The 24,468-nt window shown below is 33.9% G+C and overlaps 1 protein-coding gene across 1 annotated transcript; it reads left to right on the top strand.

The window, feature by feature from the left end:
• The first annotated feature begins 10,919 nt into the window (after positions 1–10,919).
• LOC126702997 (uncharacterized) lies at positions 10,920–14,582 on the top strand. Its single transcript, XM_050401880.1, has 4 exons — positions 10,920–11,341; positions 11,478–11,608; positions 13,210–13,371; positions 14,054–14,582. The coding sequence occupies exons 1-4, from the start codon at positions 11,117–11,119 to the stop codon at positions 14,145–14,147; spliced, it is 612 nt and encodes a 203-aa protein (XP_050257837.1). The 5' UTR covers positions 10,920–11,116; the 3' UTR covers positions 14,148–14,582.
• Positions 14,583–24,468: the final 9,886 nt, after the last annotated feature.

Raw genomic sequence — 24,468 nt, 5'->3', positions numbered from 1 at the left:
AATAATCTCAAACAAGAATTGACAATGTTAAAACTTGATAAAGATCTTAATAAATCCAGTAATGAACAAAATGAGCACAATGATGGAGATGAATCTAGTCAACAGGCTCTTCTTTCTGATAAAGGTACTCCTGATACTTTCACTGATCCCCAACTTGCTTTTGTTAATAAATTACTTCCTCCAAAATGGTTTACAAAAGTTAAAATTGTTGTTTCTCCTGATTATCATTTCATTGTTAATGCTATGATTGATTCTGGTGTAGACATGAACTGTATCCAAGAAGGATTAATTCCTTCAAAATATTTCGAGAAATCTACTGAAAGATTACTCTCTGCTAATGGTTCTCAAATGAGAATTAAGTATGAATTGAATAATGCTCATGTGTGACATGATAATGTTTGTTTCAAGATTCCTTCTATTCTTGTCAAAAATATGACTGATAAAGTGATTCTTGGTCTACCATTTATTAATGCTTTGTATCCCTTTCTTGTTGAACATGATGGAATTACTACTGATCCATTTGGACAGAAAGTAAAATTCAAATTTGCTTGATATTGATAATCTGTCTTATAAGAAAGGTTCTCCCATGCATGAACTTGTTCAAGAACTAATGATGAATTCTGATGATTTTAAAGGTAATTTTCATAACACCAAAATGTTAAAAACTATCCATTATCCTAACAATATCAATGATTCTTTGCAGGAATCGGATAATGATGCGTGGATAAATACCACTAATAAGTGGGACAATGATAATATTCATATTTATACCACTAGTAAGTGGATTATTATGGAAAAGAAAAACAAGGGAAAAGCTCCTGCACAGGACTATTCTCAAAACAAAGGGTTCCCAGCGGGACGACCTTTTAAAATGCATGAAGGCGCATCTTCGGGGGTAAAACCCAGTGGATCAACATCCCTTCAAGGAGATGTCCCGGCAGAGGTGACATACTCTAATGGTGATATGTTAATTGCTTTACAAGAAATTTTGTCAAGAAATTTACAATTCCACAATGGAACCTGTTCAGAATTACCAAATTCTATTAAACTCATCCTTGATAGCCTTCAATTTGCTTTTATTAGAAACCACCATGATCTTTTCCAAAAAATTCTCAGAAACCTTGAAATCCATCTTGTTAACCTTATTGCTCAAAATGAAGCTTATGTGAGCCACCAAGTTAACCCTATTTCATAAAATGATCTTGCTTTAGAAAATAACTTTGCTTCAAAAAATGACATTGTTTCAAAAAGCGAGGATTTTGAAAGCCATCCTATTAACCACCCAAATATCAAAGATGAACCTAATACTAGTCAACTCTTTGACAAAGAGGACATCCATTCAATGGATAAAAAGACTATTATGGGCACTAATTATGCAAGAATGAGTCTTAAGACCCAATCTTTGTTGAAAAGTGCTATTGCCAACTTGCCAACAGACATACAATCTCGTATTCTGGAAAGCAAGGCTATGTTTAAGTCTTCTAACTTATGGTTCGAACATTTCAAGATACTTGTTACAACTGCTATTCCTGATCCTGCTAATTCAGATGACTTTGGTGATATTCTTTAACAAGTTGATTGGAAAGAACACTTTGGGAGTAGTTTCAGAGTGTACGAAAAGAAACACCCGTTTCCCGGCCTTCTCGTCAATTATGATAATGGTTCAGATAATGATAAGAGGAGTCCTGATTGGCTCTCCCAAATGTTTGAGTATGGCTTTATTAGGCTCATAAGACTAACAAGCCATGACCAAACCAGCCAGCTCCCACAAATCATTCAGACTACTATTAAAAAATTTGAAAGTCCTTTTGTTTCGATCAGATGCTGGAGCACTTTACCTCAATGGGAAAGAGATAACTGGATGAATGTCCAGCCCTCAAAACATCTCATTCTGGAGTAATTATTTTAACAATCAAATTCGTGAGGTTGCTCAGAATTTATGGAAGAATTATCACTTTATGGGGAATTCTAGCAGAATTTCTGTTTTTGGTCCGAAACCTTATGCTAATGCCATTCCTCATTTGCGGATAGCAGATCACTATAATCCAAGAAGTTTTCTCACTCCAGGAAAAACTCCAGAGTTTGAGCCACTTCTATACTGTGGACTTTGTAACCAATATGTTCTCTATCATGAACATGGATGTAATGATGATCCTCCATGGGAACTTTACGATGACTATCCATCAGATGCTACTTCCACTGATTAATGAGTTTATTCTTGAGGTTACTACTATTGCAAGACTGGTGCTACCTTATTTGTTTGGCTTGCACAAAAGCCAAAATATTTCATTGTCCATGACGGATATGAAAATCTGGAACTGTTTCAAGATACTCTGGATTTTGCGGAAGATTTTGATTCCTGTATTTGTCTGGCCTGCACAATGGCCAATGCTTCAATATTTGCTACTGTTGGAAGCTTGTTTCCCACTAATATGATGCTTTCAAAGGTTCCCAAAAACCAGTGCTCACGTGAAGACATTTGAAAGGCATGCTAGTCCTTTTTATTGGTTTCTTTCCTATTGGTTTCTTTTGTCACTAAAGGACACCAATAATGAAGACTTGTCCCTAAACTTATAAGTCTATTGCTGAGCTCTACGGTGGATTCATGCGATCTTGAAGATTCCCCACAATCCTAGGTCAAAAAGGGAAGAAAAATTCTATTTTACTATTCAGTCACTATTCACCTGCCACTATTCATCTGTCACTATTCACTGTTACTGTTCATCCGTTACTGTTCATGACACTGTTCACTCCGAATTTTGCCTATTTAAGGGGGATTGTCCCTTATCTTTTGGGGTTTTTCTCAAGCAAAGTTTTAGTTCTGATTTCTCTTCCATTAGAACTAGCCTTCTTAGAGAAAGAACCCACTTGATTCTACTACTACTACTACCTTGTTTATCCTTGTTCACTACAAGCCTTGTAATCCTACAAACCTTGTAACTAGGACTAGTTCAAGCTTTGTAACTGTTAACCTATAACTGTTGAGATCTTGTATTCACTACTACTACTGTAAGTGTTTATCCTACTTTCAATAAGAAGTATTTTCAGTTCTATGTTCATTACTTTACTTGTTGCTACCACCACCTTGGACGGATTACCGCCATACCGGATGGTTCTAAATTGCTTTCATTTATTTTGAACTATTGTTCTTATTTACTTTGAATTATTTTGATATATACTGCTTGGCTGGTTCTACCGCCTTATTATTGCTCTTATCTTCAAGTTATTTACTTTCAAGTTATTTTACATTATTTCCATTTACAATATTACTGTGCTTCCGTCTCATCCTCTTCAAGCAGTGCGTCCCCTTCCCCCTTTATGGTATTAGAGCCACTCTTTTCTGGCCGATGGTAGTGTGGTTGTGTTCTTTGTCTCTTGTCCGTGTCTACCCGAACGCTTGATATTCCGTTGTTGTGTTCCCTTCTTACCGTCGTTGGCGTCACCCTAGTCGTAAAGTGAAGTCCTAGAACCTAGCTGTAAGGCCCGTTTGAGCCAAGAGAGGGCATGTAGGGCATGAGAGGTATAAGGTTGGTTAAGGTATGTGTTATGAAATGCAACGATTATGAGAAAAACATGATAACTGAGTGTTGAACCTAGGTTAGTATGGATAAGTTGTGGAGATCCAACTCCTCTATCAGCTCCAGAACTAGTTGTCCTCCTGATATTGTAAATGAAGAAGATCACACTATTGATGATAATGAGTTGATCCCTGATTTTCCTAAATGGACTATTCCTAAAGTTGATACTAAAACTATTTATAAAACTAGTTTTGTTGAAAGTGTTTTTCATTCTGCTTACAAAGCTAGAACTGTTGAACAAATTTTCTCTATTTTGAGAGTTCATGAAAAATGTTGTTTATTCACTAAAAAGAATATTAATGACTTCCTTGCTGCTAAAAAATTCTATTATTTGCATATTGGTATGGTTCAAGTTGCTATTAAACCGCTTACCCGAAAGGGTATTAATGCTTCTGTTCTCATGTGTTTAAGAGATGCTAGATTTAAGATTTTTAAAGATAGCATTCTTGATATGATCACTGCTTCTATGTATGATGGTCCTGTTTATTTTAACTGTTATCCTGATCTTACTCTTGCTTTGGATGATCCTAATATTGTTAAAGCTTTGACATTGAATATTGCTTCATCTGGTTATCACATGGAAGAGGGTAGTAAGCCTTTTGCTTTGATCTACCTTATTTATTATAAACTAATGGGTACTCAAATGAATCCTTGTGCTATGATTCCTAGAGAACCTTCGGGTAAAACCATGTTAATTCAATGTTCAACTCCTGATGCTAAAATTCAAGTTCCAAAAATGATTCAATGGCAATATGTTAAATTTCCTAATGATTGGTTGTTAGAACAAGAAACCCCTCCTGCTAAACCCATTTTTGATGAGCTTGATCTCACCCATATTCAACAATATCTTGATGGTACTGTTAAAATAAGTTTTCAAAACAATCCACCTTTGAGGATCAACGAAGGAAGACATTCTTTTGCTGGATCTGAAAGTATTTCAAAAAGAGATCGAGAGATCAATGAATTTTTGAAAAAGAATTTGGAAACATCCTCTGATTTAAAGCTAAAAGGTATTTCAAGTGATAAATCCCAAATTAGCTCTGTTTACTATTCAACTAAACCTAAAACTTCCACCCCATTTAGTAAAACTACTAATGAAGATGAGGAAGACACTGTTTCTGTTACTCCATCTGATTTGATTCTCCTATTGAAAATCCTCCTGTTTACCAAAATCAATTAAGAGTTTTGACTGTTTTAAATGATGATTTTGAAATTGATTGGGATTCTTTGTACAATGAGTTTATGCTTGCAACAAACAAAACCAAGAGACAATATTTCCAAAATAATTTTGCTCAGTCTGATAAAGACCATGTTAAAAGAAAATGGTTGGAAATGATGAATCGATTGAAAAAACATATTTTGTTTTTTGATTTTCTTGAAAACCATTATGTTCCAAATAATGAGGTTTCAAAACAACATTTATATGTGATAAAGAAATCGAATTTTGTTAAGATTGATAAAACCATTATTAGGTCTAGTCATCCTCCTCTTGATTCAATTTGGATAACTACTAAGAAAGATGAAGTGACAAAAGACGAAGTGAAGGCCTCTCCTTTCAAAATTGCTGATGATCAAACTCCTATTGTTAGCCTTATTGAACAAAACAATTTTACTAATCAATCTTTGCATATTATTGGTCAACAGCTTGACCATATTAAAGAAAAATTTGTTGAAAAATCTGTTTCTGTTTCTGAAAAATCTGTTCCTGTTAAAACTGAGAAACCTTTGATTGATTTACCCAGTCAAAGAGAAAAAGTTATGTTTAAAACTTCTCAGTCCAAGACTCTTGAAATTGTTGAAAAAATGCTTTCTGATTTAAAAGTTAAAACTGAGGGTACTTCTACAAGTACTTCAGCTGCTCGGACTATTTCCAAAGAAGAAATCTTGGACTGTTATTAACTGAGTGTTTAACTAGTCCTGGAGCTGATAGAGGAGTTGGATCTCCACAACTTATCCATACTAACCTAGGTTCAACACTCAGTTATCATGTTTTTCTCACAACCGTTGCATTTCGTAACACATACCCTAACTAACCTTATACCTCTCATGCCCTACACGCCCTCTCTTGGCTCAAACGGGCCTTATAGCTAGGTTCTAGGACTTCACTTTACGACTAGGGTGGCGCCAACGATGGTAAGAAGGGAACACAACAACAGAATATCAAGCGTTCGGGTAGACACGGACAAGAGACAAAGAACACAACCACACTACCACCGGCCAGAAAAGGGTGGCTCTGATACCATAAAGGGGAAGGGGACACAACAACGGAATATCAAGCGTTCGGGTAGACACGGACAAGAGACAAAGAACACAACCACTGCTGAAGAGTGGCTCTGATACCATAAAGGGGGAAGGGGACGCACTACTGAAGAGGATGAGACGGAAGCACAGTAATATTGTAAATGAAAATAATGTAAAATAACTTGAAAGTAAATAGGGCATCTCCCACCTGTTCCATGATTTTTGCCGTATCCTATGATTAGGAGGGTTATGCAGTGCTAACTCCATTGTAGAAGCAATTGATGCGGTCGCTTAAAGTCCCAAGTAGAAAAAGGGCCCCAAATTTTAATTTAATTAAGTTTAAATATTAGCTAATAAATAAAATAATATTTTTATCAAATGAAAAAAGGAAAAAAATAGAGAGAGAAATACTACGTTCACAACACTTTTACAACAAATCCTATGTAGCATGTTGTTACAGGCTGTTATTGATGACAAAAAAATAATTCCAGTAGTGGTTTTAAATTATAACTAGTAATAACTTAACACCTAGAATTTGTTGTGAAAAATATTTTAAAAGTAGCACTTTTCCCAAAAAAAAAAGAGTAATACACAAAAAAATTTACAACATTTTTCACAATAGTTGAGTTGACAAACTTACAGCTATTAATCTAATAAGTGTGAAAAGTTTTATCAAATTTTTTATGTTTATAGATTTTCTAAAAAAAAAATTATATCTAATTCGTGTTAATTGGTAAAAATTTTACATCTAAAACAAGATAATAAAAAATAAGTAATATTTAATTTTTTAAAGTCACATTTAAATATATAAAAGGCCTCAATTTCAAATTTCTCCTTAGGTTCCTAATCCTAAATGCATTAACCCACCCGTAGGGTCGTGGAGCACATTTGGACGGAGATAAATCCAAAAGTCTTAGGATCATGCATGATCAATTCTTACACATAGCACACACCTCTGGCCATGAGTATAATCCACGTGCTTCTGTGACTGTGATTTAGGCTTTCCAGAATCCAAACTAAGACAAATTTTTGTATGTGAATTTTTTTTTTTTTTTTTTTTTTTTTTGAGAATCATTAGTCTGTGACTTTCATTTTCATTAGTTCCCATAATACAGCTCGTTTTTTTTTTTTTTTTTCTTGCTTCTGGGTGTATGGCTAGGCTACATGGACCACCTTAGTTGGTCGAAAAAGTACCCATCAAATACCATCGTTTCCTCCAAAAAATTTAAATAAATAAATAAACTATTTTACAAGGGGTATTAAGAAAAAAAAAAACTACAGAATTTTAGTAATAATTAATTAAACAATGGAAGTGTCACATAGTGCACAGATTGAAACCAAAGGACACGACAAAAGCGACAAGAAGAAGAACCAGAATACGTACTGTAAAATATAACCTAAACTAAACAGAGTTGAGATGAGACTGTGACGACAATGGCCATTAAAATTAAAATGGCAGGAAAGCCACTTATTATTATGGATGCTTCATGCTTTATCTATTACTTCAATTAAAACCTGATCTCACTCGAATATATATATTTTTAATTTTTTTTAAAAGTACGTAATCTGAGTCTCAACGTGGCTCATGTATACTGAACTGGGTCAGCCACATATGCGCTACAAAGCATGCCGATTGTACACCAGATATATATAACAATTCATTTACTTAATAATGATCGGACGGTTTAGTTACAAAATGAAAAATATATTAGAGGAAGATCGGACGGTTTGGTCATTTTTAGGGAAAAACGTAGATTCATATGACACATGGCGTTCATTAGGAGCAGCGTTATTAGGATGCAAAAGTTGACTACAGCTATTATGCACTGTTGGGATCCATTCTTTTATTTTGATTGAAGCCAGCAACACAACACAAAACAATTTTCATGTTGTTGGTTGATGAAATCTAAGCAAAAATTTGGGTTTCTTTCTCTTTGTTTCTCTTAACCCAACACATAACAATTTTGACGTTATTGGTTGATGAAATCTAAGCAAAACGTTGAGTTTCTTTTTCTTTGTTTCTCTCAACCCAACACCTCTGTTTCTCTCTCTTTGACTTAAGATTTGTGTCTTCTTTCTAGTAAAAGATTTGGATGTTGGTTGATAAAGTCTTAGCAAAAGAAAGCTTTGAATCAATTTGTTTGGTAAAAATTTGGGCATAAGATATTTGAGTGTTGTTGGTTGATGAAAATGCAAAAGAGATTTAGGTATTTATTGAATGATAAACTGTATCAAATTTTGGGAAAAATAATAATAATAAAAATAAAAAAATAATATTTAAATGAGGATGAAGAAATGATAGAATGTCTGTTAGAAAATGTACGTGAAAAAGTAAGGAGGCAAAACTGTTTACTCTCTAAATAAGCTAAAATTTTGACCAAATTGAAGATGTTCTTACTTCTTATGGCATAGGTTAAAATTTTGACCAAACTGCTAGAGATGATCTTATGACATAGGACAATCATGTCAATTTAAATATGATACAAACACGTTAAATCCTAACTTATAACTTAAATTGTCATATTTGTGGATCTTGTTGGATTTTATATAAAATTTAGATATGACTTTTCATACCTTGTCATTGTCACGTAAAGGAATGGATCCATATATAGGGCATCTCCCTCCTGTCACATGATTTCTGCCATATCCTATGATTAGGAGGGTCGTGGAAGGTGGAACACATTTGGACGGAGATAAATGCAAAAGTCTTAGGATCGTGCATCAATTCTTAGTTCTTTCACATAGCACACCTCTGGCCATGAATATAATCCACGTGCTTCTGTGATTTAGGCTTTCCAGAATCCAAACTGAGACGAATATTTTATGTGGATTTTTTTTTTTTTTTGGAGAATCATTAGTCTGTGACTTTTGTTTCCGGATCCGTTTGAAATTCGTTTATTTTACTGAAATTAAAATTTTTTTACTAAAATTACTGTAAATTAAGGTAAAAGTTAGTTGAAATAGTACAATAGGACCAATGAATAATATCAAAAAGTGCAATAAGACCCATAAATAATAACAAAAATAAACTGAATAGTAAAATAAGTTGACAAAAATATTTTTTTTTCAAACGGACAGCTCGTTTTTTCTTACTTCTGGGTGCATGGCTAGGCTACATGGACCACCTTAGATGGTCGAAAAAAGTACCCATCAAATACCATCGTTTCCTCCCAAAAAAAAATATTAAAAAATAAAAAAGCTATTTTACAAGGGGTATTAAGAAAGAAAAAAAATTAAATTATTTTAGGTTTTTTGGTACACCACTCAAACACATATTTTCAATTTTTAAATAATATTACATTTATTTTCACACACTTTTTAATTTATATATACTTTTACACATATTTTTAATTTTTAAATACATGTACCAAACATCACCTCCTACGGTTAAACAAAGGAAAGTGTCACTTAAAGATAGTGCACAGATTGAAACCAAGCGAGACGTCAAAAACGACAAGAAGAAGAACCGGAATACGTACATACTGCAAAACAGAGAGTTGAGACTGTGACGATATGGGCATTAAAATTAAAATGACAGGAAAGTCAGTAAGTCACTAATTATTATGGATGCTTCATGCTTATCTTTTTTAATTAAAACGTACACGTAATCTCACTCGAATATATATATATATATATATATTTTTTTTTTTAATTTTATTTAAAAGTACGTAATCTGAGTTACAACGTGGCCCATGAACACTGAACTGAGTCACCCAAATATGCGTTACAAAGCATGCCGATTGTACACCATATATATATATATATATATATTTTTTTTTTTTTTTTTTGAAAGTCATATATATATATATAAAATAATTCATTTACATAATAATGATCGGACGGTTTAGTTACAAAAAGAAAAACAAAGAGAATAATACATTAGAGGAAGATCGAACGGTTTGGTCATTTTTAGGAGATGGCACCTGGCGTTCATCAAGAGCATCATTATCAGGTTGCAAAAGTTTACTACAGTTATTACCAACGGTTGAGATGGGTCAACACGGGAGTTTGTCTTCATTTTTATTACTTGTTCTTTTCTTTTCATTTATTTTTTTACTTGAATAATAAAAACATTTTTAGCTCTTTTATGGTTTTACCCCCATATAGCTATTACTAAAGTGTCGGTTTTGTAACAGCTTATTTAGCTTTTTGTTAAAAGTATCATAGATAAAAAGAAACGACAAAGTTTAGTTATAAAATAGGCTACAACCTTATTCAATATCTTTTTATTGAAACTGAATTTTGACAAATTCACCATTGAATTACTTCTTCTTCTTATATACACCATGCTTGCAAAATTTCTAAAAAATTAAAGATCAATAGCTATCTCATCAATAAATTGTTTAAATTACAAGTTTTTGCAGTTTAAAACTATGTATAAAATATAAGCATATAGATCATATGGTAAATAATATCCGATTAACACAAAATTTGACATGTATTAAAAAGGTAAAGAACATGTAATTTAACAGTTAGATTTTTTTCAAATATGTAATAATGTTTATTTTATTGAGTAAGGCTGTAGTTTTAGGTTACAACTAATTTTATAATTAAATTTTTTTTCTAAAAAATAAAAGATAAATAAAATAAGTAGGTAATTGATCATGTGAAACCCACAAATAATAAGAAAAATAAGCAATGAACGGGCTTATAAACACATCCTAAGCGGGTACTAAATTAGAAATTTTATAATAAATAAGGTGAGATGTTTTTTCATTCTCTTATTATATCTTTCTTTTTAATTTGTTAAGGATGCTAGTTAATGCACTACATTTTGATTATAATTCTCATAAACATGTTGACATTTTAGTACATCATAGATGCCTATTATCCTTTATTTCTATGTTAAGTTTTCCTTTAGTCCTTTAGTGTAATGTCCTATACTAAAATCCTTAGACCCACATAAGATATTTGTGCAAATTGCATCATCATTTAATATATAACGTGTCTTAAAGAGGTTTTAGTATAACCACCTTTTTTTTTAAGAATCTTCCACTGCAATTAATAATTAAAGAATTGGTGTTTTTAACCTACCCAATTTTTAATGATCCCCAAATTTGGCTAACCTTTAACCCAAAAAAAAAAAAGAAAAAAAAAAAGGCTAACCTACACACAGAGAGAGAGAGAGAGAGAGAGAACTCAAAACTCACAATCATTATCAACCAAACTACAAAACCCAAGAATTTGAAGACTCGAGAGGGACAACTCACAAAGTACTAAGATGGAGTTTTGACAAACCTAGCTCATAAAAAGCCTAGAAAGGAAGAGAGAGAGAGAGAGAGAGAGAGAAGTAGAAAATGGTGGATGTGAGAAAAATAGTGGTTGTAGTGGAAGAGGTGGAAGCAGCAAGAACAGCCCTTCAATGGGCTCTCCACAACCTTATTCGCTATGAAGACATAATCACTCTCCTCCATGTTTACCCTTCCTCAAGATCCAAAAGCAAGAAGAAAGCTCGACACCTCCGCTTAAATGGCTTCCAATTAGCTCTCTCTTTCAAAGACATTTGCAACAACTTCCCTAACGTAAGCTTTTCTTATTCATACATACATACATGTACAAATTTTACTCTTTCTTTTTTTGGGTTGATTATTTTCATTTCTGTGTTCAAAAATTGTTATATGATCATGATCAAAACGTAATCGTAGGGTTGTGTTACAGACAAAGGTTGAGATTATTGTGACGGAAGGGGACCAAGAAGACCAAGTGGGTGCGAAGATTGCAGCCATGGTTCGAGAGATTGGAGCTTCCTCACTTGTGGTTGGACTCCATGATCACAGCTTTCTTTACAAGTAAGTCTCTGTCCGAGTGAGTTTGACATTGAAAATTTGCAAAGTTGATTGAAAAGTCTCGTGATAATTGTGATAGTGATCCTCCTTAAATCATATGGGTCCTTGTTGTTTTCACAATTAATGGATTACTTATTTCACACAAAATTTATTGCTTAATTAATTTATCCACCATCATAATCATCAGCATAATTGGTGATGTTCTTGAATCTTGATGGGTCATAAAACCAGAAAAATTCAAACTCTTTAGAATTGATATAGTGAGCTTCCCAGGAAGGTTCGACAAGAACTGGTCAACTGTGTTTAATTTTTGATGGGGAATAGCTTATTTTGAGTATTACTATCTACGCAACTTTTTTTTACAATTATTTTTATAATTGTTTTTTATTTATAATTACTGAACTGGTTGATGGTAAACGATGAAGAAGAAAGTGTTGGATTTATAGAATAAGTTGTATCCATCGTTAACAGTCACTGTTTTTTAAGCAATTGTGGAAAAAAAAAATTGTGTCTTATTTCACGTTATGTACCAATTTTTAATACGTCAAAGTCTTACTACTATAAGATTAAAAGTAGATGGCATTAATGGGGTAGGTGCAACTATGAATTTCACGCCAACGTGGCTTGACATCTGAGAGGGGCCGTGGACCTTGGTATAGTAGGGTCTATGTATGAGCACTGCTCAATGAATTTTTAGAGAGACAGAGACTGTAACCAAAAGGGTTGGTCAAGCACGTGGAGTGATTATGGTGATAGAAGAGGAGAACAAAAAGAGTTTGGGCTCCACAAAAAGATTTAGAAATTGGTCATTTTCTCAGAAAATTATTATGAATGAAATTATTATATATTATGAATTTATGTGACTCAAAATCAAAAGTTCTTTTAGGACAACTAGTATATTTAATCGGAGAAATGTTAACCGATGCCATAAGAGTATTAGTTTAGAAAATATTTTTAGAAAATTTTTATGGGAAAATAAAAAAGCAACTTATTCCTTTGATAATTTTATTTTATTTTTTTTTTTTTTCATTAAATTGGTATCAAATTTTTTCTAAAATAGTTCATTAACAAATGTCCTAAGGGTACTTGTTAACTAAACCATTTAAATCTCTCTTTCCACCTAAGATGTATCAGGCTGGGATTATACGACATGCCATCTTTTGTGCATCCTAGAAATCTGGGTGGGTCTGAATTAATTATGATCTTCTAAATGTTTCATCAATTATTGGCAGGATCTTGATAGGGAATATGTAAGTTTTGATTTTGACAGCTTTTAGAGTACTATTGCATGCAGTTCAATTACTTAATCAAAGGAATTTATAAAAATGTTCATGCCGAAGCCACTGATAATTGAATGATTACTCTATATGTGGGAAAAATGGGCTGTACTCATATCAGAAACGTATCTGTGGGAAACTCTGATCAGGATAAGCTGCATTTACTGAAGAATCAAATCCTTATCCAATTCTTCAAGTTTTAACTGCATTAGGCAGTACATGTTCCTAGTATGTGTAGATAATAACAACATTGATTTTTGTGATTTGTATTATTACGTAGGAGGAAACAATTCAACTCAAACCAGTGTTTCTATTCATGTGGTATAGGTTGGCAATGGCCCACGAGGATATTGCAAACAACTTGAATTGCAGGGTGCTTGCCATCAAACAACCACATCCATTACCATTAAGAAAGAAGACCAATGTAGTACCAGCACTAGACAGTTCGACTAACTTGGACTTTTCACAGATTGAGATTGCTAGATTACTGTAAGATTCCCATAATTTCATAGCTAATTTTTACCTGTTCATACCTGCTCCTGTGCTCCCTTCTTTGGGAAGCGTCCTTTAGAACCTTTGGTTGCGCTTTCTTGAGATATCGTACATGCGATTTTGTGCCTAATGACCAAAATTTTGTCACAAGAACCAAAGTGGTTCTTTGTGGATGACTCATTTGTAGCCTAAAATGGATTTCATAGGTTCTTTAAATATTTTATATGGAACTCATATCAGTTTTCATCAAACCATGATTCATGACATGTATTTCATATGTTTTTTTTTTTTTTTTTTTGAGAAACCTATTTCATATGTTGGTCCAATATAAATGTATGCAATGATCAAGCTGAGTGAATGACATCCTAGAGAGCAAGGTTTGCATCAATTATGAAGGATCCATAGTAAAACTGAATATGTGCATGCGTTTCAAATTAAAATTGGTTAATTAACATGCATATCATATGCGTTTCTCTGTCTCTTTTTACTATACTGTTAAGAAAACATGCTTAGAATAAAACATGATGATGATAATATGCCACTTTGGAGTGAAATATCGCATCTCACTAGTGTAGATATCTAGATCTTGTTCCAAATTTTCAAGAATATATTAAATTTAGTTTTGGAAATTTTTTGTCATGTGCTTTCAATTTGCCGAGTTTTTATATGAAAATTGCAGTGTCCCTGATATTCCGCCACCAAAAATTCCGTACCGGATATGCCCAAGCCCTACAGCAATTATTTGGAGATCAAGAAAGTCAAGGAGGAAGTAAAATTTCTTGAAGTGGAGGCTCAAATTTGAAATTTACCACAGGCTGAGGTTCAGTTGATCTAGGCCACTTTCCCTTTAAAGAAAAAATTATTTGGGCATGGCCTAGCATACAATTCAGCTCTAGCTTTTTTAACTTATTCTCACACAACACACAAAATACAAATGAAAAGTGGAATTGACATCATCTGGTTGTTTGTGCTTACATTTTTCTTTAATGTAAGATTTGAATCATTTGATCATGTCATTGTCTTTGTGCACAGTTATGAGTAAAATTCTTCATCCTTATCTTACCTCAAGCTAGATAGTACATGGCACAGCTTCTTCTGTACCGAATTTATTTGTAATTGAAATTTGTAAAGCGTGAAGAACCTGCACTGATGCATTCTTTTGGCATGAGTTACCAACTCTAAAATTTATCCACTGAATTCCTCTTCTAGCCTGGTTTTGTCTCCACTAAATTATATATCTAGAGGACAAGCTTGGAAAGCTAAATTTTTTGATTAAATATTCAATAGAAAAATTCATTACAGAAAAGGTCATCATGACCATTTGTTTTCATTTTACAAATTAAGATGGAAAAGATCATTTGTGCTATCATCTGGGGAGATGGCCTAGTGGTAGAAGGTCTTTGTAGTCCATCACATCTATGAGTTTGAGAATTATGGATTCGAGTAGTGACAAATCTCATTAGTGTCCAAGTGGTTTCACGCCATAACGCAATGTGGAGGTATAAGTAGTGTGGGGGTAGTGACTACACTTGCGAACACTTTTTTTTTTATTTAAAAAAAAAGAAAAAGAAAATTAATTTGTGCTGTCAAGGCAGCTTGAAATTTGTGTCCCATAGATGGTTTATATTTGCAGTTTTAAGAAAAAATTCTGACCGTGCAATTATAGGTGTAGAAAATGCCTATTATTGCACAAACGCCAACCTGCAACAAGAAAAAAGAGATTCTAGATTAAAGCTCCTAGTTGATGTAGTCCAATAAATTACCCACATTCAATTCCTATTGTAATGCCCAATCAGAATATGTAGAAAAATAGACATAACAACAAAACAAAACGATGCAGAAACCTATTAAAGTAGGCTATAAGCAAAACTTCTGAAAACGCAGGTAGGAGGACAAGTAAACAACAACACTATTAAAAAATCGTTGAGCTAACCAATTCTCCTACTCTTTCCAACACAGTTGACTTAAATAGCTTTTTTTTTCCAAAACACTTCTATAAAGCTTTACAACAAAGAACAATTTTAAAGACGAACAGCTAAGGAAGTGGGTTTATATTATATATACGGATGTGTAAGGTTATAAAATAGGTAAACATCGATATTGAAATCGAATACAAACTGAAATTGTACATGATTAAACATTTAAAACGAAATGTATAATAAATTTCAAATAATAATTCGATATCTCATGAACTTATTTTTAAATTTACACAATTCAATTTCAAGCCGTATAAGATGATTTAATCATATCTAGAGGAGAGCAATTAATACAACTGTGACAAAGAGTGAATTGATTCAAGTTGAAGAAATGGAAAAAAAAAAAAATATATATATATATATATATATATATAGAGAGAGAGAGAGAGAGAGAGAGAGAGAGAGAGAGAGAGGAAAACAAAAATAGCATTTATAAAAATAGTAAAAAAGAGACATCAATTAAATATTTAGTAGAGATTATCACTTCGAATATAATAATTATTTTGAAAATAATGGTTTATTGTATACATATAAACATATAATATTTTATATATAATCAAATCAAGTTTCATAATTTTATATTTTTTTTAGCCTATTTATGAATGTATTTATCATGTTTGAGCTTAACTTGTTAAACTGTTGAGCTTCAAAATTTTTTTTAAATAGAAAATTGAGCTTAAACTTAGGAATGAGTTTGACTTATTTACTAAATAAATTAATATAATTTTTTTTCCCAAACTTAGCATGAGTTGTTTATGAATAACTCGTTCATTCATAGCAAAAAGATTACCAAGAATTTGAGAATTACAATAATTTGAGTTCAACAAAAATAAGATTAATGCTGCATCCAAAACATTTTGAAAATAATTTTACAACAAATCTTATGTGGTAAGTTGTTATTGATTCTAATTTGTACTTAATACTAACATAATTTTTTTACCCACCAATAACAACTTGTCACATAAAATTTTTTAAAATGATGTGGACATGACATCACTCCAAAAATTTGGCCCCCCAAAACATAATTCTTAACCCCTTAAAAAAAAATTAAAAAAAAAGGCTTTAAAACAACAAAAAAATTTGCCCAAATAACATAAAAATTAATTCAAACAACAAGTGAAAACATTATTGAAAAAAAAAACCTATTAAAAAAATTCTTTAATTATTCAAATTTGTAACTCATTCAATCCATTATATAAAAATAATTTCTAATTTCATTTATCCTTAAAAAACAGTACCAATAGAAATACTGTGGTTGTTAATTCTCCTTGGTGGTACTAGTAGTTATGCTCTCTTTGGCGCGCTTTGTAGTCACAATAATTTTGCTCTCATCACAATTTGGCTCACAATTCTAGCAAATACTATCATCTATTTCTCTTTCTATTAGTCTCCATTTTTCTCTTCTCTATTTTCATTTTAAACCTCTCTCATTTTACTATTCACGTTTCAGCATTTTCAGTTTCCACTTTATCTCTTATTAATTTTTTTTTTAATATATTCAAGTTATCTCCTTATTAAATTTTGTATTGTTTAAAATTTTTAGTGACCACACAAAAAAAATTCCTAGAGCCACTACAGTGTGGGAATCTTACATTTTGGAGAATCATTTTAGATTTCTAATCAAACTAAATATTGACATACTTACCTTCGTGGGCACTAAGTTTTTAGGCATCATAATCCTAAGAACCTAGATGTCGAAGACATATTAGATTTTTCAAACCAAATACTCCAACCAAAAAAAAAAAATAATTAAAGTTTAGGGAATTTGACTCTCAATTATAAATAAATAAATAAAGAAATATCATGACATATGAAATAAAACTGTAAACACTATGTTACAATATTTTATGAGAGTTTTCTTAGCTTTCATTTTACAATATTAGTATTGAATTATACTATATTAGATTTAGTTAAATTTAATAAATTCATATAAATAAATTGTGTATGCTATTTAATAATTTTTTATTTATTTATTTTTTGAGAATTCAGTATTTAGAGATGGAATGATTTGAATCCTAAATATCTCAGTTTGAAACACTAAGAAGTGCCAACCAATTAAAAGGATTTTTTGCTAAATTAAAAAATAACTTAAATAAAAGTAAACTATAACTTGAATTGATAAAATATATTAATATATGTGAAGTATACATCTAGGCCATAAAACCCTCTAAAGATATGGAGGAGATCAGTTTCTTCCACCCAAACTGTTTCCTCACACAAAGTGGTAGCAAATATCCATAGTGCTTGATGTGTTCATTTCATCTCTAACAGATACAAAAGTGGAAACTACACAACTGAATAAACATAAAAACACACCTTAATAAATAATAAAAAAATAACATCTTTAAATGGGGATAAAAAGAAAAACAAGATGAGAAAAAATATCAAGAATAAAATGAGAAAAATAGCTTGATGTAAAACCAAAGATGGGGAGCGGGTGGTACAACTATGCAACAAGAAGTTAGAGAGAGAGAGAGAGAGAGAGAGGTAGGGAGAGTTTTGTGTACTAAATTCAACATTTTTATCTTCATTATAAGTATGATTATAATAAATTTATTAAAAAAAAATTGATAGAAAGTAATATTACTATAAAAAGACCGGTGCATTAATATTACTATAAAAAAAATGACTCTAATTACATAGTGACAAGAAGGGGAAAAAGAGTTACATATACAAGAAAAAGAAATGAAGAAAATTCTTACATTATTACAACATTTTAAAAAAGTTCAGCAAAAAAAAAAATTGTTAAAAAAAACATTTTAAAAAAGAACATTGAAAACTATAAATGGGGTTTACTTTCTCAAATTTCCACTTTGAGAAAGTGGAAATTTCCATGAGCTTGTAAATCAAAGGTAAAATTTCCATGAGCTTGAATGCTTGATGGTTTTTTTTTTTTTTTTTTCCAACGAGTTTGCAAATCATGTCGTCATGGATAAACCTCATAATTTGTTTATGTTTGTCAGAAGTTGTATTTTGGTCTTTGCAATTGTAAGAATAAATTAAATGAAATAAAAACAGGATAGAAAGAATAAATTAAATGAAGAAAAAAAGACAGGATATAAAAAGTGGTTATGCTTTATTTATTTATTTTTAAATACAATAAAATTTCAATATATGATGTCTACTTCATGATGATTGCTAATTATTATTATGCTAAGACACTAATCAATTTATGGTATAAACAGATTTTAAATCTCAAATCCTTTATTTGCTAACAGGAAACTTGACCGAATGAGCTAACAAGAATCCACAAAAAATACTGAGCTTGATGTAAAGGTATGTGAATAATGGGTTAGTGAAAGTAGAAAATGTTAGCTAGAATTGAACCAAAAGTTTATTAAAAGTTGATTCAGTACAACGTTTTATAATGCTAGTGCAACACACTTTGAGTTCATGTGATAGTGACATACAGTCAATCAAATTCTGCCACATAAAATAGTTGTGACAATGTGAGTGTGAAAATATGTCGATAAAACAATGTAACTTAGGGGGGAAGGGAAATGACTTTTAGGTCGAACTAGCCTCTGAGCACGCGTGTGAAGCTCTTCTATTGTTTTGAGTAAAGGTTAATAATTTGAATCCATTATAATTTGAGATTACTATAGTTTTTCAATCATAAAATACCTAGAGGTGTGATGAAAAATTATTTCACCCACAAACCCATAATACTCATCACACCTCCAAGTATTTTATGATTGAAAAAATGTAGTAATCTCAAATTATATTCAAATTATTAACCTTTACCAAAAAAAAAAAAAATTGAAGAGGCTCTGAGCACAAGGCTAGTATAAAATTATATTGTTAGGTTGGATTAAAACTAATTGGTAGCTGGTTTTGAGTGTAATATATAGTTTTTAATGTCTGTCACACCCTCATATTTAATTTTAACAAAGCTAGAAATAGGATTAAGGCTCAGTTGAAGTAAAAGAAAATTTAAATAGTATTAATTTCTTAAAACACGAAGAATACCATTTGAGAAGTCCACCTATTATCTAAGTTTAATATAAAACGATGTAATTTTTTTTGGTGCATCTATTATTTTTTTGAACCTAAGCCCAAAAGTCTAATGAATGAAAATTATTCCTTTTGGATTGTGAACTTTGTAATGACAGAAAAAGATATACCGGTCATAGAGTGTCACAATTATCATTTTTTTTAAATGAGAGTTATCAATTTTTTGTTTTTAAAGGCAGCCACTTAATCCTAAAAGGTAGCTAGTTATTACACATCCATAACCATAACAAAAATTTCAAATGCTAAAGACTCTCACGTTGTAAATGCAGAATTTTTTTTATTCAATTTTTTAAATGGTAGTTTTGTAATTATATTTAATCCTAAAAGATAAGCACTTAGTACACATCTATAACTAAATTTTAGCATGCTTAAAAAAGCTAAAATAAAAAAAATAAATAAGAAGGGCTATCAATGTTACACAAATTAATAAATATAGGCATATATAAGTAGGATATTTACAAAAAATGATCTTTAACAACTACTTGATAGATTGACTAGCACTTCGCTCACCCAAATTTATCCAATGTGCCTGCTATGCAATTTAACAAAATTGTTGATATGTCACCCTAAAAAATACAAAAAAAAAAAAAAAAAAAAAAAAAAAGAAAAAGGTAAGACTTAAATGTAAGAAAAACAACAGACAAAAATAATAAGAGGAAGAGAGAGCGCCACATAGAACACATACACTAAATAATGAGTCAAACCCAATAACCACAAAAAAAGCAAAAGAAAAAATAAAGACAAATCAATATATATCATTCCCACTCTTTAAAAAATACTGATTAATTAGAGAAAATATTAAACACCCATCAAACTGGCCAAATAAAAGAAAAGAAAAGATAATGATATGGAAATGATAATGTGGGACACAATAGTTTGTGGGCTCGGCCCGCTCGCTTATGGGGAGTCCACAGGCCCCAAACTGAAGGAAGCCAGGGCCCAAACTCAAAAATAGTAAGCCCAAAGTGGCTCGAAGATACAGCCGAGGACAGCTTAGTCCTCGGCAGACCCAAAATCCCATTGACGAAAGTGGAATACAAGCAAACTTAAAAGATCAGAAAATATCTCGGGGAAATAGTCCTTAATACCCTTCATTGACATGACATAGCACCTAACAGAACCTGATTTTTAGGCTTTATTAACCATCCCCAACAATTCTGGGATTAGATTGACGGGACAAATATCAGTCCTGGAAAAAATTGACCCTACACGTGGACGAGGGACAGCGAACGTAGGCTAGTATAAAAGAGAAGATAAACTAATCAGATTGGGGGGATTCCCATCTCACTTCCTGGGGAAAAACTCCAGGGATGAGAATGACCGGACAATATAAGTACTCCACCACAAAAAACCCACCTCCGAGTAAACGGAGAAAGGCATTAGTGCTGCTCGGACATGATCCGAGGAGTCCAATCCTTCGAGATACAAAGTTGTAGGGCTTGGATATCCTGACCGTAGTCCTTTCTTACCTGAGTTCCCTAAAATCCAGTTTGGACCAACGCCCTGTGACCAAACGCTAGCCTTTTAAGCCCACTCTCTACAAATTTTATTGTGAGGGATCCTTTGCGTGCGAGCCCAACGTTCTTGTTGGGCCGTTTGAGAAACGTGTCCCTACAATTGGCGCCGTCTGTGGGAAGGCTTGCGTGTTGGCACGGGTGGCGCATAAGTCAACTCTCTAGCAAGCAGAGATTCACGAGTCTTTCCCATCTCTGGCAACGTGCAGTTGTTGCTCCGCTATAAGCTTCTGCTAGGGGCTACGCCTTGCACTGCTAACGGCGCGGGCAGCTCTAGGGGCTTCCAGCCTCAAGCCAACTCTCCCCTCCCTGGCCTAGGGGTTGACCTTCGAAAAATAAACAAGTATAGAGAAAAAAGTACAAAAAAAAAAATCTTACAAGTTTTGGATAGAACCAAGGCATTGCATGGTCCTCGGACCCAAGCCTATGGGGAAACCAAGTACAAAAAAGAAATCTTACAAGTTTTGGACAGAACCAAGGCATTGCATGGTCCTCGGACCCAAGCCTATGGGGAAACCAAGTACAAAAAAAGAAATCTTACAAGTTTTGGACAGAACCAAGGCATTGCATGGTCCTCGGATCCAAGCCTATGGGGAAACCAAGTACAAAAAAGAAATCTTACAAGTTTTGGACAAAACCAAGGCATTGCATGGTCCTCGGACCCAAGCCTATGAGGAAACCAAGTACAAAAAAGAAATCTTACAAGTTTTGGACAGAACCAAGGCATTGCATGGTCCAAGGACCCAAGCCTATGGGGAAACCAAGTACAAAAAAGAAATCTTACAAGTTTTGGACAGAACCAAGGCATTGCATGGTCCTCGGACCCAAGCCTATGGGGAAACCAAGTACAAAAAAAGAAATCTTACAAGTTTTGGACAGAACCAAGGCATTGCATGGTCCTCGGACCCAAGCCTATGGGGAAACCAAGTACAAAAAAGAAATCTTACAAGTTTTGGACAGAACCAAGGCATTGCATGGTCCTCGGACCCAAGCCTATGGGGAAACCAAGTACAAAAAAGAAATTTTACAAGTTTTGGACAGAACCAAGACATTGCATGGTCCTCGGACCCAAGCCTATGGGGAAACCAAGTACAAAAAAGAAATCTTACAAGTTTTGGACAGAACCAAGGCATTGCATGGTCCTCGGACCCAAGCCTATGGGGAAACCAAGTACAAAAAAGAAATCTTACAAGTTTTGGACAGAACCAAGGCATTGCATGGTCCTCGGACCCAAGCCTATGGGGAAACCAAGTACAAAAAAAAGAAATCTTACAAGTTTTGGACAGAACCAAGGCATTGCATGGTCCTCGGACCCAAGCCTATGGGGAAACCAAGTACAAAAAAGAAATCTTACAAGTTTTGGACAGAACCAAGGCATTGCATGGTCCTCGGACCCAAGCCTGTGGGGAAACCAAGTACAAAAAAGAAATCTTACAAGTTTTGGACAGAACCAAGGCATTGCATGGTCCTCGGACCCAAGCCTATGGGGAAACCAAGTACAAAAAAGAAATCTTACAAGTTTTGGACAGAACTAAGGCATTGCATGGTCCTCGGACCCAAGCCTATGGGGAAACCAAGTACAAAAAAGAAATCTTACAAGTTTTGGACAGAACCAAGGCATTGCATGGTCTTCGGACCCAAGCCTATGGGGAAACCAAGTACAAAAAAGAAATCTTATAAGTTTTGGACAGAACCCAGGCCTTGTATGGTCCATGGACCCAAGCCTGTGGGGAAACCAAGTACAAAAAAGAAATCTTACAAGTTTTGGACAGAACCCAGGCCTTGCATGGTCCTCGGACCCAAGCCTGTGGGGAAACCAAGTACAAAAAGGAAGAGATCTTACAAGTTTTGGACAGAACCCAGGCCTTGTATGGTCCTCGGACCCAAGCCTATGGGGAAACCAAGTACACAAAATAAAAACCATAAGTTTTGGACGGAACCTAGGCCTTGTATGGTCCTCGGACTCAAGCCTATGGGGAAACCAAGTACACAAAAGCATCATCGGAGTTCCCTACTTCCCAGTCGATTGCTCGGATGGATTATTTAGAGATTATCAGCCTTGGACGGTATTCACGCGCTTATCACAGAATATTCAACTGTTATCCCGGTTAGTTTCCTAAGTTTGATTTACTATGAATTATCGATATAATGCCTGGTAGTATTGATAAATTGGAGTTAGTTAGATTACGTTTCAAGTTACTTTGCTCTAAATATTCTTGAAGAAACACACACATGGGGCACACTCATTCACAAAGTAGTGTTGTCAAAGGAACAGTATCCAAAACAAGTAAAGAAATTTCCATTTTCACTAAAACAAAGAAATAGTACAGCATACAATGAAAAGCTGGAATCAGTTTGTGTCAAAGCTCACTACATAACCGAAAAGAAAGGAAGATACAAGAGAATAAAATAAAGCTGAGGACGTAGGTCAGAGGAGAGGTTGGCTACAGCTCCAAGACCTTGTTCTTCCTCAATGCTTTCACATGCCCACAACTCAAACAGTAAAAGAGACCCAACTTGAGCCTGACACCGCTGAAGGAAAGGTGCAGGGAGTTGGAGGTTGAGGGGCTTTCTCTAAATATTTGCCTGCCACAAGGCAAAGGCGCTGATGGCGGAGAATCTTTCTTCTGACACGCCAAAATTCTGGCATGAACAGAACCTGTTTCGGATTTTGACTAAAAGAGGGAGAGACACCCTCTTCCCTCGGTCGAAATGGAGTATTCCCCTAAATTTATGCTTCCTGTACCCGTACCTTACTATTTTGAGTCTCATGAGGACACGGCGCTTCTGTGACGGAGAGATTTCTTCCTTCCCAACCTTCGCCTCAAACACGTTATGTTAAGAGAGGATAGCACTGAATGCAGGAATTGTGATTTGGGAGGAAACTGAAGGAACTGTGTGTATATAAAGTAACTCTTTCTCCCTCATATTTATTTGAAAAGACAAGGTGGTGGCAGTCAACTCACGCAGCGTCCCAAGGAACGCTACAGACAAAATGGCTTTGGCCCAACTTCCAACGTCAACTGCAACCACAAGATTAAAGGAGCCTCGCAAAGGCGCACCTCGAACACTGGGACATCAGAAAGTGCCGCGTGGCCAGAGATTGCATAAATACCTCTTAATTCGTGGGCCTAGTGAATTCGCGGCCAGGCCCATTCCGCACAAGGGCCCAGGGACTATGGCCCACGCCAAGGAATAGCCGCTGTCGAGGGCAACCTCTGCTCGGCGCCTCGTGATATACCTGAAGAAAGGGAGAAATTGAACTCAAAAAGTTTTGGACAGAACCAAGGCATTGCATGGTCCTCGGACTCAAGCCTATGGGGAAACCAAGTACTCTAAAAAGTTTTGGACAGAACCAAGGCATTGCATGGTCCTCGGACTCAAGCCTATGGGGAAACCAAGTACTCTAATAAGTTTTGGACAGAACCAAGGCATTGCATGGTCCTCGGACTCAAGCCTATGGGGAAACCAAGTACTCTAATAAGTTTTGGACAGAACCAAGGCATTGTATGGTCCTCGGACTCAAGCCTATGGGGAAACCAAGTACTCTAATAAGTTTTGGACAGAACCAAGGCATTGCATGGTCCTCG

The sequence above is a fragment of the Quercus robur genome, chromosome 10, assembly GCF_932294415.1.
Source record: "Quercus robur chromosome 10, dhQueRobu3.1, whole genome shotgun sequence".
NCBI classification, from domain to species: domain Eukaryota; kingdom Viridiplantae; phylum Streptophyta; class Magnoliopsida; order Fagales; family Fagaceae; genus Quercus; species Quercus robur.
This window is presented reverse-complemented; position numbering and strand designations above follow the sequence as displayed.